Source organism: Solenopsis invicta, unplaced genomic scaffold (genome assembly GCF_016802725.1).
Source record: "Solenopsis invicta isolate M01_SB unplaced genomic scaffold, UNIL_Sinv_3.0 scaffold_610, whole genome shotgun sequence".
Taxonomy (NCBI): domain Eukaryota; kingdom Metazoa; phylum Arthropoda; class Insecta; order Hymenoptera; family Formicidae; genus Solenopsis; species Solenopsis invicta.
Genome location: NW_024105330.1, coordinates 1,752 through 16,736, shown reverse-complemented (window position 1 = coordinate 16,736; position 14,985 = coordinate 1,752). Strand labels below are relative to the sequence as shown.

The 14,985-nt window shown below is 38.7% G+C and overlaps 2 protein-coding genes across 2 annotated transcripts; one reads left to right on the top strand and one right to left on the bottom strand.

Annotated features, from left to right (window-relative positions):
- Nucleotides 1–6,921: 6,921 nt before the first annotated feature.
- LOC120360005 (SCAN domain-containing protein 3-like) lies at nt 6,922–9,220 on the bottom strand. Its single transcript, XM_039459510.1, has 3 exons — nt 9,202–9,220; nt 7,510–8,991; nt 6,922–7,103 (listed from the first exon to the last, which is right to left on the bottom strand). Exons 1-3 carry the CDS (start codon nt 9,218–9,220, stop codon nt 6,922–6,924), a joined length of 1,683 nt encoding a protein of 560 aa, XP_039315444.1.
- A 510-nt stretch (nt 9,221–9,730) lies between these two features.
- On the top strand, nt 9,731–12,224 carry LOC120360004 (SCAN domain-containing protein 3-like). Its single transcript, XM_039459509.1, has 3 exons — nt 9,731–9,746; nt 10,155–11,636; nt 12,043–12,224. The coding sequence occupies exons 1-3, from the start codon at nt 9,731–9,733 to the stop codon at nt 12,222–12,224; spliced, it is 1,680 nt and encodes a 559-aa protein (XP_039315443.1).
- Nucleotides 12,225–14,985: the final 2,761 nt, after the last annotated feature.

The following is a 14,985-nucleotide window of genomic DNA, read 5'->3' as shown; positions in this document are numbered from 1 at the left end:
ACGAATCGAAGAGTCGTCAATGAATTGGAAGAAATCTTCGACTCGCTTCAAAGCCTACCTGGATAGCTAAGAATCACCTGATTACAATATACACCCACACATGCACATTTATATCTCGTTAAGCACAAATGTAACCAATTAGAATTTAAGTTATAATTACATTTTTTTATTAAGATCATAAGATTTTTCTTCTTTTTATTATACATGTTTTCTACTAACAAAAATGTTATTTGTAAATTAATAATTATTATTTTAGTCATCACCTATCATTGTAATTGGTTATTTCTTTTATTATGTTAAAATAAATTGTAATTCTTAATTTCAATCATTTTTCTTTATTTCAATCACCTCTAATTCCCGCTCCGATAAAATTGCACTTAGTCCGATCCCGCGTAAAAGCGATTCAATTCGTTTACGCAAAATAAGGACTACACGAATGCAAGAGTCTGAATGAGAGTCATAGGTCGTCATTCTCGATACCTGACCTACATTCTGACTCACCTGACGCATTCGACTCGTCGCACTCGCCCGGAGACATGTGTGCGTGAGATTAGACCTGTTCCGTCCTTCCTACCTCGCTCGAATTATTTCCCTAAGTCTCTACCTGCCAACCGACCCGAAAGACTTATTTCGAGAATTCTGGACGTAACAGTTTATTTCACTGCGGGTTACTCACGAAGACTCGGACGTACGTGTAAAAAGAACTCTACCCGCGACAAACGGCATGAAGCACACCGCAAAGATGCCATCAGATGCCATACTATTAGAGTGGCAGTACACTATTGAACCAGTCGTTACGGTGGCTACAGAAACTCGACACGCCTACCGGGCGATTAGGACGGTGGCCGTTTGAGCTACAGCAGTACGACGTCGAAATTAAGTATCGAAAAGGCTCGCTGAACCGCGTCGCGGACGCCTTGTCACGGCAACCAGCGAGCGCCGCGGCAAATCTTCTCCCACCGGACCGCTGGTACAGGCTCGCGCTACGCGCTGCACGTGTGAACCCCGCCGCGCAACTTCGCGATCCACGAGGGGAGATTGTACCGCCACGTCCTGCATAGCCTAGATTTCAACGAATCACCGGCCGAGGAACAATGGAAGCGTTGCGTACCGTGCGACGAACGACCAGAAATCCTCCGCCGAAACCACAACGACGCCATCGCGGGCCACCTCGGCGTGGCCAAGACAATTGCGCGAATCGCTCGGGCGTACTATTGGCCGGGAATGTTCCGAGAGATCACCGCGTACGTTCGAAAATGCGAAAACTGCCTACAACACAAAGTAGAGCAGCGCAGACCGGCCGGCCATATGCACGCGACGAATGTCACGCGGCTTTGGTAGGTCACTGTAGACCTCGTAGGACCCCTTCCCCGCTCCAGGAAAGGCCACACGTGGCTGCTGGTCATGCAAGACAGATTCTCGAAATGGACGGAACTACGACCCCTCCGACAAGCGACAGCTCCCGCCGTAACATGCGGTATCGCAGAACAGGTCTTGCTGCGTCACAGATGCCCAGAGAGTATCATCTCCGATAACGGGACGCAGCTAAAATCGAGGCAGTTAAGAGAACTCCTACACGCCTATCGCATCCGACATGTGTGCAAGCCGACACACGCGCCGCATTGTAACCCAGTAGAACGAACGAACCGCGTCATCAAGATGATGATCGCGCAATACGTGGACCGTGATCACCGTAACTGGGACGAAAGAATCCCCGAACTACAACTGGCTTACAATACGGCGCAACACAAAGCAACCGGTTACACACCGGCGTTCCTGAATCTCGGGCGAGAAATAATTACCTCCGCGCTTATCGACGAAGCGAGGCCCCCTCCCTCCCGCCGCCAGACGCTACCTCGAGGAGGCCTATGAACTAGTACACATACACCTCGTGCGCGCGTTTCAACGGCAACAAAAATATTACAACCTCCACCGTCGCCCATGGCAACCAGAAATAGGCAATTAGGTGTGAAAAAGAGAATACCCACTGTCCAATAAAGCCACCGCATTCAATGCCAAATTGGCACCAAAGTTTCGAGGGCCCCTTAAGGTACTCAACAAAATCTCGCCCGTAATTTTCGACCTACGTGACAGGCGTGGGCGATGAACTCGGCACGTACATGTACAAGATTTGAAACTGGTGCCGCGCGAGACCGGTGAGAGGGGAGACACCGATAACGAAGCAGCCGATTCCGGAGAGGAGACCGAGGACGAGCAACCAAACAATAATAACTCAAGCGGAGAGGCATAAACAAAGGCTAACCGTAACGATAGGTAAAGTCAAAATCACACAGCAACCGTCACTTGCGAGACGATCGCTCGACGAGATGGATCACACCAAGCAAGAGATCATAGGCGAGATTAACCAAATCCTAGCCGAGTACGAGGAGTACGACCCGGCAAACCCAGGGATCGATCCGGCTTGGAACCGGCTAAGGTTACGCCAACCGACTCCACCACCGCAAGCAGCAGCAGCGGAAATTCCGCGCAGCATCGCGATTGCCAGAAGGGAGGACGCCTCGTCCAGTCCTCTGACGGACGGAACCAGGCAAACATGGAGTGGCTACTTAATCCATCCACCGCACAACCAAAATCCCGTCGACAGCCTGCGGCAACGCCAGCACCGCACCCATTGCTGGAACCGGCGCGAGTTATGGGCCCACTGTCGCCTCCACCGATTGAAGTAGAGGTCGAGCTAGGGCACAAAATCAGCGTGCCACACTTCGCTGCCCACCGCGCATGAGAATGGAAGACTCGCTCGGGAGAAAAGCGGTGGCATGTACGCTTTAATCACGACGGAAGCGTGCACCGCATACGAGAAGTTCCGCCGAAATAACAAAAAAAAGGATGTCTTGTGCCTCAAATTCAGGCACTTCCTGAGGAGGGGGGGTGATGTGACGATGCACCCCGTATCAAGCATCGTCCCGGCAAACATTGGTCGGAAAGGTCGCCGGGCCATAACCGGGGGTACATCGGATACCCGTTTTTAAGACTTAAACACCGCAATACCGCCTGGCGTCGAACACCGCCAGAGGAAACGCGCTGAGCCATTGCACACGCTGAGTCGGCGCGCACGCGCACTCGGAGGACACGCGGTTTTCCCAACCCCGACGACTCCGCCGTCAAGCTAACGAAAAGATAACGGATGCGAGCGGAGTCGCTCGGTATAAATAAGGCTGTCACAACGAGAAACGTCGACTCCGTCACCAACCAGCTTCCCAACACCGATCCGCTGCGCCTGTGACATTCCACTTCCAGAAGTCAGAAAAACCGGTCAAAGAGTGCTTGGCCGCAGCGAGAGGGTACTCCGCTTTCGACACCAATCCTTCCTGAACATACGGTCGCCCGGAAGTCGAGACCCGTTCGGGGCCAAGGTCCTTGGTCAGCGAGCCGGCCCCCGGCTGCTCGGAGGCAACCTCCCTCGCCTCGTGACACCCACCAAAACCGCGACCGTCGTGTTCGGGGTCTCGGGTCAAGGAACTTGACAGGGTGCCGCGCATCCAACCTACGACGATCCCGCCGAAAAATCGCCATACCGCGCGGGAATCCCGCCCGCCCGCAATAATCGCGTCGCGACGGCTAGCCCGCGAACCGTACCGCAAGACCACGTTTACGTCGCGAAACGCGGCACACCGGCCGAGGGCCGCGCCCACACAAGATCGCGCCAATAAACTCTTGTACAATCCAGCGCTGGGACGCACTCATACCGGTATATATACATATGTAAATAGCTTACCGTGTACATGTCGTCTATCAAATATATGTCAATACGTTCGAAATCATACCTCGCGTAAAGTATTTCGAACCGCCCCGCCGACCTTCCTTTCTCCCGCGTCGAACCATTTTCGCGGTCTAGCACCGAGAATTCGACGAGCTGATCCGCGCGTGGAAAGTCGGTAAATTACAAATAGTAGCAACAAAATTACGAATTTCGACCCGGTAGCTCATTAATGGTGCACTGGGCTATTAGGCCGTGCTTGCCGTATTAAAATCGCATAAAAATTAGAATCGCTAAAGTCGTCTAAAGATTCAGGATTGATAAAAAAATAGTTTACATTGAAAAATTCTAACTTTTTGACTATGTAGCAATGCAGAAAAATCAATACTACAACTCCGCATATTTAGAATTAAAATCCTTTGAAAATTGTATTTTATATTAGGAGTATAAATAAGTTTCCGCCGTTTCACAAAAAATGGCGCCACTAGTATGTTATGGTTGAAATTGTCTGTTGTAAAACGTTATATCGTAAGGTTGGACATCTGGCAACAACATAACCTTAAAATATTAGCGATTTAGTATCAGCATCATATATCTTTTTTCGTACGAAAATGTCGAATTTTGAGCCGAATAAGCGTCATTTGCGGGAGCTTTTGATTTACTTCTTTAATTTGAAGAAATCTGCAGCCGAGGCGCATCGATTGCTTGTAGAAGCATATGGTGAGGCTGCCTTAAATGAGAGAAGTTGCCGTGAGTGGTTTCACCAATTTGAGAACAGTGAATTTGACAGACAAAGAACGTAGCGGAAGGCCGAAGGTGTACAAAAACGCGGAATTGGAAACATTATTAGATGAAGATTCGTGCCAAACGCAAGAAGCACTTGTACTTACATTAGGAGTGACTCAACCAGCAATTTCACATCGCTTAAAATCATTGGGAATGATTCAAAAACAAGGAAACTGGGTTCCATATGAACTGAAGCCGAGAAACGTTGAACGCCGATTTTTCACATGTGAAATGCTGCTTGCCAGGCATAAACGGAAGGGTTTTTTGCATCGTATAGTCACTGGTGATGAAAAATGGATCCACTAAGATAACCCAAAGAAGAAAAAATCATGGGGACCACCTGGCCATGCTTCAACATCGACAGCCAAGCCGAACATTCATGGAAAAAAACTCATGTTGTGTATTTGGTGGGATCAGCTTGGTGTCGTGTATTATGAGTTGTTCAAACCGAATAAAACCATTACTGGGGCTCTCTACCAAACACAATTGATGAGATTGAGTCGAGTATTCAAGGAAAAACGTGCCCACTACTACTCCAGACACGACAAAGTTATTCTTCTGCATGATAATGCTCGTCCACATGTTGCGGCGCCGGTCAAAACCTACCTGGAAACACTCAATTAGGAAGTTTTACCTCACCCGCCGTATTCACCAGACATTGCTCCTTCTGATTATTACCTGTTTCGATCGATGGCGCATGGCCTGTCTGAGCAACACTTCACATCATATTAAGATACAAAAAATTGGGTCGATTTGTGGATAGCTTCAAAAGATGAAGCATTCTTCCGACGCGGTATCCGTATGCTGCCAGAAAGATGGGAAAATGTAGTGGCTAGCGATGGACAATAGTTCGAATAAAACATTAGGTACCGTTCTTTCACAATAAATGCCCAATTTTTGATAAAAAACGGCGGAAACTTATTTATACTTCTAATATTAAATTTCAAGAGTATCAAAATGTAACTTTAAGAAGATCGCACGCATCTCACGATCCTCGTGCCTACAAGCTTCCGCGAGCGCGAATCAAGGCGCGAGCCGCGCGGCACGCAATAATGTGTGGCATTTAAAAGACCTAAACTTAAACCATATAGAAAAACTGATAAAAAGTGGGAAAACGTCTCTCCCCCCCCCCTCGCCCCTGGTACACCTCATCTCCATCCTGAGGATATAAATACGGGGCAAACTTGGATTACCGTGTCATTATACATAGATCTGGCTGATGATCAGCAAAGCGCGTACCCAGGGCAACTTGCAAACACAAGATTATCTTGTTAGATTACGGGTGGGCTAACTATCTTTAAGATAATGGAGCTTCCCTAAAACCGATTAGATATCAAAAAATTATTTTTGATCTTAAGATTTTGTTTTCCGTTGAGAAATATTTTCCTAAAAATTATTTTCTCTTTAATTTATTTTTCCAAAACTAGTTTCTCTAGAAATTATTCTCTCTTTACACTGATCTTACTACACATTGTGTAATAAATGATCTAATACAGTCTTGTGATTATTTAAAAAGTAATAAGAAGAATAAAAAATATATATTATTAATCACTTGTATATATTATTAATCATTTGTATATATTATTAATCATTTGTACATATTAATAATTAGTATATTCATCATCATTAAAACTTATTTCAATATTATGTGTTATTTATATTATACTTTTTATATTTTTTTATATTAATTATACTTATATTATTTGTATTAATTATTTTTGGTACGTTTTTTTTTAAGGCAAGGCGGTATACATTAGAAAAGAAAATGTTTTATATTGGAATCTACCGCCGATCTCGTTCAGCTTATAAATTTCTATCGAAATACCTACTGTGTCCTTCTATCACTACTTTGGATACTCAACTGAGACATATTCTATTAAATTCTGGTTGTAACCCTATCATTTTTAAATATCTCCAATAGGTGGCAAAATAAGTCAAGGACATTGAATTATACTGTGTACTAATTTCGGATGAAATGGCTATAGAACCAGCCATAAATTACGATTCCAAAACAGATAAAATTATTGGATTTGGAGATTGGGGAATAAAACGAACCAGAAAATTTGCAGATCATGCAATACTGTTTGTTGTACGATGTTTTGCTTCAGGCAATCACATGCCTATTAGATATGAATTTTGCCGAAATGCAACAAATACAGCATAACTTATAAGGTGCATCAAACAATGATTAACGACTTTAATAAAATCTGGATTCAAATGACAACTGTATGTGACTAAGGAGCTACAAATGTAGCTGCGATTCGTTTATTGATTCAAGATGCCAATCATTTACGGTCTATAATGCGTATAAATCTCAGTAAGTAGATGTATATGTTACGGGCAAAGTCCGCATGGTGTGCAGTGTCGACATTGCCCGGGCAAAGTCAGCTTTGCACAACGGAACTGGGCAAAGTTGTTTAAAATGCTTTATTAGCGGACATTGCCCGATTTGATGTGGGCAAAGTCAACACTGCCCATCCAGCGGTGGCAATGTCAGCAACTGTTATTTCATTGCTGACTTTGCCCGGTTTCAAGTGGGCAATGTCGACATTGTCAAATCTCTGTGGGCTAAGCTGCGCTAGATGAACGGAATTAATACCTGCAAGTTTCTTAATTTTTGAGGGTTAATATTTATGTAATAAAATAACAATTTTAACAATATTTATTAGACAATATATCAGTAGAGTACATTAACAGTATTAGATTATATATAACAGAGTATATATTAAAATACATATATTTATTAAAATATAAATCCAAAACTCAGTTATAGTTTTCTTTTAAAATAAAGTAAACACTTATTGATTTATTTAGAATATTGCAAACACAAAAAAATTAACCCTTATTGATTTAATTAGAATATTGCAAACATAAGAACATTAACTCATTGTTGAAACTATATATGATTTTTGAATCATATACCGATTTAGATAATTATTTATTTTGACATGGCAATGAGTTGTGACATTTTGAATTACATAAAATGTTTGCTTTTCTACACTTACAACGGTTTGTTGTGCATTTAATTTTGCAGCTAGATTTAATATAGCCCTGAGATCCAAACGCTGATTGATCAGCATTGATACTACGTAGTGACATTTCACACTGTGGTACATCTGTTGAAGATAGAAACATTTCGTTACAAATACCGAACTGATTTCGAGAATAAAGAGAAGATAAAATGCCACTCTTGGTGCCGATTTTGTACAATCCATCTTCTGTCACTTCTAATATGACTCCTATAATATTTTTCGGATCACCTTTATTACGATCAACACTTGGTAGTGGAATGGTTACAGATGTACCAACTTCAGCAGATGGAAATTTTTTCTCGCTCATGCGCAACATTCTTTTAGCTTGTTCCTGAATACCGTCTATCGCTTTGTTTTTGTTAGAAATGAGATCGCGTTTGACTGTGCAATTATGACATAAAACGTTAGAGTTCTCTGTTGGTAACTCACAGCAAAAATTATGAACAGGCACCTTGCATTCTGTGCAGTGATATATGTCGCCATCTCCTTTCTCACAAATAGAACATATTAGAACAACCGACGCAGAATTTACATTTTCAAAAAAATCAATGTTTTCGCGAACTTCTTCAATAATAGGTGTATTATTGGTAGTCTCAGATGATCCGTTGTCATGTATTTCAGTTGAATCAATTATGCGTTCTAATTCTTCTTCTGTTACTATATCATTTATTACGGACAATGGTAAATGAGATGATCGAAGACCAACGTGAGCCTTTCTACCAAACATTGCCTCATATAGTGTTTGTTTGATTGCAGAATGCCAACTGGTATTCTTTTTCCATTGACAGAAACGTAATCCTTGAGACCATTTAGTCAAATTGTTTTCCTCCATCCAGGCAATAAGTATGTCTTGTACATCTCGGTTTGCACGTTCAACACTACCCTGACTCTCAGAATGTCTCGGTTTACCGTGCACTATTTTAAGATCAGGCCACATACTTTTTAATTCTTCGATAACGCTATTACAAAACTCTCTTCCATTGTCTGATTGTAAGACGGATGGACAACCAATAATGCAAAATATGTCTACAAGATTATAAGCGACCTCTACAGCAGTCTTGGTCTTTAGCGGGCGAAGACACACAAATTTAGTTAAGTGTTCTTGATAATTTAAAATAAATTTATATTCTCCGTCCTTGCTCGTTTGCATGTCGATTAGGTCTACTTGTGCTCGGTGATTAATTTCTTTAAATATCAAAGGCTTTACTACAACACCTTTTTTGAGATGGGTTTTCTTTTTTTTACAGATGAGACAAAGCTCAAGATAGATATGAATCACTTCTCTTGTTATATTTACGTACTTTGTTTTAATATTGTTTTCCAACTTATGTTTTCCACCATGTCCAGTTTCCAGATGTGCCATATGAATAATGTCAAAAACTTGTTCGTTATGTACGTAATACTTAATCTTCTTCTCATGTTCCAACACAGGCTGAATAAGTTTCTTAGACTCACCTAGAGATGTAAAATTAATCAGATTCTCTATGACAATTATTCAATATGATAATTATGGTACGATAAGATGGTAATTTATTGGTAATTTTGATAAAATTTATTGTGTCTGATAGCTTTATGCGCTAATAGTTTAGGTAGTAATCATTGTCCACACTAATCCATAAGTTTAACAAAATTCTTTTATGTTCTTATTAATTGTGCTCTAATTACTGTATATTACATGTAGCATGCTACATGTATGAATATACAGTATTAAAATATTTTCTGAGCAATATGAATTAGATAAAATGTTTTATTCGTTACAGTTTAAATATTTTGCGTTCTTTCAAATCTTGTGCCTTATGCTAGAGCGTATGTTGCGTACCGTATCTCAACGCCTCCGGTGTTATGTTCCTGTGACTCTTCAAAGGTTTGAATGAAATTGTATTTGCTATTTGCAGATAATGTGTGATACAAACTCGGATACAAACACGGATACAAACTCGACTACAAACACGGCTGCAGATAAAATGCGTGAAAAATTTAACGAAAAATTGAAATCTTTAAAATTAAGTATAAATTCGTTTTTAATAGAAAATTCAGACGCATACGAAAATTTAATTTGTGCAGTAGAAGAAGCAAAAATCAGAAATAAAAAAACATACACTGATTATAGACGCCTAAAACGATACGATGTATTATCAGTAGGTGAGTCTAGAGATGTCTAAGAATCTAGAAATGTTTTCATACAGAAATGAAGATGACTCAATTTGACGGTAACTTATTTGATAAACTATGGAAAAATTATTTCTAAATAATTACTTCGAGAAATTTCAGAAATAAAATAGGTTGATATGAAGCTTAAAAGGAATATTTAGACTGTAACGAATAAAACATTTTATCTAATTCATATTGCTCAGAAAATATTTTAATACTGTATATTCATACATGTAGCATGCTACATGTAATATACAGTAATTAGAGCACAATTAATAAGAACATAAAAGAATTTTGTTAAACTTATGGATTAGTGTGGACAATGATTACTACCTAAACTATTAGCGCATAAAGCTATCAGACACAATAAATTTTATCAAAATTACCAATAAATTACCATCTTATCGTACCATAATTATCATATTGAATAATTGTCATAGAGAATCTGATTAATTTTACATCTCTAGGTGAGTCTAAGAAACTTATTCAGCCTGTGTTGGAACATGAGAAGAAGATTAAGTATTACGTACATAACGAACAAGTTTTTGACATTATTCATATGGCACATCTGGAAACTGGACATGGTGGAAAACATAAGTTGGAAAACAATATTAAAACAAAGTACGTAAATATAACAAGAGAAGTGATTCATATCTATCTTGAGCTTTGTCTCATCTGTAAAAAAAAGAAAACCCATCTCAAAAAAGGTGTTGTAGTAAAGCCTTTGATATTTAAAGAAATTAATCACCGAGCACAAGTAGACCTAATCGACATGCAAACGAGCAAGGACGGAGAATATAAATTTATTTTAAATTATCAAGAACACTTAACTAAATTTGTGTGTCTTCGCCCGCTAAAGACCAAGACTGCTGTAGAGGTCGCTTATAATCTTGTAGACATATTTTGCATTATTGGTTGTTCATCCGTCTTACAATCAGACAATGGAAGAGAGTTTTGTAATAGCGTTATCGAAGAATTAAAAAGTATGTGGCCTGATCTTAAAATAGTGCACGGTAAACCGAGACATTCTGAGAGTCAGGGTAGTGTTGAACGTGCAAACCGAGATGTACAAGACATACTTATTGCCTGGATGGAGGAAAACAATTTGACTAAATGGTCTCAAGGATTACGTTTCTGTCAATGGAAAAAGAATACCAGTTGGCATTCTGCAATCAAACAAACACTATATGAGGCAATGTTTGGTAGAAAGGCTCACGTTGGTCTTCGATCATCTCATTTACCATTGTCCGTAATAAATGATATAGTAACAGAAGAAGAATTAGAACGCATAATTGATTCAACTGAAATACATGACAACGGATCATCTGAGACTACCAATAATACACCTATTATTGAAGAAGTTCGCGAAAACATTGATTTTTTTGAAAATGTAAATTCTGCGTCGGTTGTTCTAATATGTTCTATTTGTGAGAAAGGAGATGGCGACATATATCACTGCACAGAATGCAAGGTGCCTGTTCATAATTTTTGCTGTGAGTTACCAACAGAGAACTCTAACGTTTTATGTCATAATTGCACAGTCAAACGCGATCTCATTTCTAACAAAAACAAAGCGATAGACGGTATTCAGGAACAAGCTAAAAGAATGTTGCGCATGAGCGAGAAAAAATTTCCATCTGCTGAAGTTGGTACATCTGTAACCATTCCACTACCAAGTGTTGATCGTAATAAAGGTGATCCGAAAAATATTATAGGAGTCATATTAGAAGTGACAGAAGATGGATTGTATAAAATCGGCACCAAGAGTGGCATTTTATCTTCTCTTTATTCTCGAAATCAGTTCGGTATTTGTAACGAAATGTTTCTATCTTCAACAGATGTACCACAGTGTGAAATGTCACTACGTAGTATCAATGCTGATCAATCAGCGTTTGGATCTCAGGGCTATATTAAATCTAGCTGCAAAATTAAATGCACAACAAACCGTTGTAAGTGTAGAAAAGCAAACATTTTATGTAATTCAAAATGTCACAACTCATTGCCATGTCAAAATAAATAATTATCTAAATCGGTATATGATTCAAAAATCATATATAGTTTCAACAATGAGTTAATGTTCTTATGTTTGCAATATTCTAATTAAATCAATAAGGGTTAATTTTTTTGTGTTTGCAATATTCTAAATAAATCAATAAGTGTTTACTTTATTTTAAAAGAAAACTATAACTGAGTTTTGGATTTATATTTTAATAAATATATGTATTTTAATATATACTCTGTTATATATAATCTAATACTGTTAATGTACTCTACTGATATATTGTCTAATAAATATTGTTAAAATTGTTATTTTATTACATAAATATTAACCCTCAAAAATTAAGAAACTTGCAGGTATTAATTCCGTTCATCTAGCGCAGCTTAGCCCACAGAGATTTGACAATGTCGACATTGCCCACTTGAAACCGGGCAAAGTCAGCAATGAAATAACAGTTGCTGACATTGCCACCGCTGGATGGGCAGTGTTGACTTTGCCCACATCAAATCGGGCAATGTCCGCTAATAAAGCATTTTAAACAACTTTGCCCAGTTCCGTTGTGCAAAGCTGACTTTGCCCGGGCAATGTCGACACTGCACACCATGCGGACTTTGCCCGTAACATATACATAATTTTATTAATTATGCAGTTATAATTATTTTTTATAATTGTTATAAAAAATTTAATGTTTTTTTTATTACAGGTAATACTTTTCTTGTAGAAAAACGAGAAATTATTCCTTTTTATGATTACATACACTTTTAAAAGGGAGTACACAATAATTTATTAGCAAAGGATTTACTTATTAATAAAAATATAAAAAAGGTTGATCAACAATATGTATCATGGGATGGTGTGCGTGTGTGAAGTTAGCACCCCAACTTTAGTTCTCGAGAGTTCTGATTAGAGTTCCCGATTCATTTTGAAAAGACTAAGAGTTCCCTATAATTTATATTAAGAGTTCTGCTCAATAACGATTTTAAAATTAAATTTAAAAAATGGGGTGCTAACTTCTTTTCGAAATTAAAGACCGAATAGTTCTGAGGGGCTTAATAGCTTCATTTTATGAATGTCTAGAGTTCCCGATATATAAAAATAATTGTTGATAGATCCAAAAAAAAAAAAACTTTTTTTGAAAAAAAATATTTAGATATAATAGTTCTGTGATATTTCGATTGTTATTTTACTTATTTTGAAGAGTTCTCGATGATTAAAAAAAATCTAGATCGAAAATTAAAAAAGTTCTGACTAATAACAAAGTTTCCAAAATCGACAGAAAATTATATATATCTTGTTATGTAGCCATCCGGTCTCGTTGAGACATAAGACTTTTCGTTTGAACTCGTCGAGAACTGTCCAGAACTTTGATCAGAATTACCCGGAACTCTCAAAAAATTTTCGTCTTGGAACTTGGAAAAATTTCGATCACCGTTCAAATGTCGGATATTTTGCGAACCGTTGATCCGATCACGTTGAGTCATATGATTTTTCGTTAGAATTTGTCGAGAACTGGCCTGAATTCTAATCAGAGCTGTTCGAAGTTTTAAGAAATTTTTATTTTTATGAAATAATAGATCTGCTCTAAAAAATACTAACTAGAATTGAAATAAAATGTAGAAGCAATATTTTGTCCGACTTAAGTAAATATGTATTGAATGTATGTTATGTACATATAATAGTATCATATTGCAAATGTGTTCCTTACACATTACATCATTTGCGTTACATAACTATATATTTTATTTTATTATTTTATTACATGTTTTCCTTAGAATGACTGTGTTTTTATAATATACATAATTACATATGGCATCACTATTTTCGCGCAGGCATAATTAATTGCCCAAGTGCATTGAATGTACAAGACTGATGTGTATTTATTATTTATACGTATACTATTGCAATTGTATAACTATCATTCCTTAAGAGAGGTATGGTTGTTTTATAATGTATGATTGAAGAACATTCAGGACAAGCATCTAAATATGTTCGTTTCCGCCTTTTCTTCGGTTTATTATTTAATTCGCCCTAATTAAATGATTGGATATAATGAATTTTCTTGTTGATTAAGTGAATTGGCTATATTATCTTCTTTTTTTTATTATTTTATCTCTATCGTATCATCAATTAAGTCAAGTTCTGCAATACTGAATCTAATTGAAGAAAATCTATGTTTATCTTTTCTACCTCGTTATCTGTGCGTTTAATTGTTTTACAGTCAAAAGAAGTAATTGAGCGATCAAACGATCTCAGCGAGAGATGTTCGATCGTAATTATAGGAAGGTCTCGTTCGAGACGATTTTACTATGTAGCACCATCTTCTATGCCTCGTGGCGCCACAAGCTTCAGAGATTTTTCTTTTCCCTTTCCATGCCCTATGCTCCATATAGTTTAAAGCTTGAAGTTTCTTTTTTTTTTTTTTTTTTGAGCATGGGTTGGGAATTCTTCCTTATATAGGTGGGATCTATCGTCTCGAACGAGACCTTCCTATAATTACGATCGAACATCTCTCGCTGAGATCGTTTGATCGCTCAATTATATTACAGGTCTCGTTCTCGACGATTTTACTATGTAGAGGTTTAGAGAGAGTAATGTTATTTCCCTTCCTAATTCTATTGAATTTTGACATTAAATGATGATTATTTCTTATATATTTATTTATATTTATTCTAATTATACATTACTATTATATTTATTCTAATTATACATGAGAGTTTTAATAAAGGAATCTTTCGACAAAATAATAGGTTTATTGTAATGTTTCGCAAAAACTTTAGATCTTTCCGACCAACTAGCTGTCTTCTTAATTGTTTCTATGGTAACTCCTTTTTTTAATGCCGCAGAAGTCGCCGCATGTCTCGTCGAGTGGGCTGTGAACTCTTCACTTATACCACAGCGGGTCATGGCCGCCCTTATCTATCTGCTTATTGTTGCAGAGGTCGCCGCTCTGAATGGCTTTTTAGTTGTCAGGAAAAAGGTGTTGTACCCTGTACAACTACGATAATTATACGCATAGCAACAGGAAATCAAGATTCCTATTGCTGTGCATACGCGTAGCGGACTCGAATTCCGCATACGCTAGAAATATCGAAAAGACGCTGATGGTCTGTCGGGCTTCCGGCCCGCAACACCATCGCGCTGCGCCAGCTAATGCTGAGTCGCTTTCCGGTATTCGGATTTCGGCTAAGCGTGGGAGCTGCATACCGCAAGGAACACGATTGGCCGAACCAAACGACGAATTTCCGTATAAATATCGCGATAAAATCGGAAAGCGACGGAAGAGTTCGACAAACAGCTGT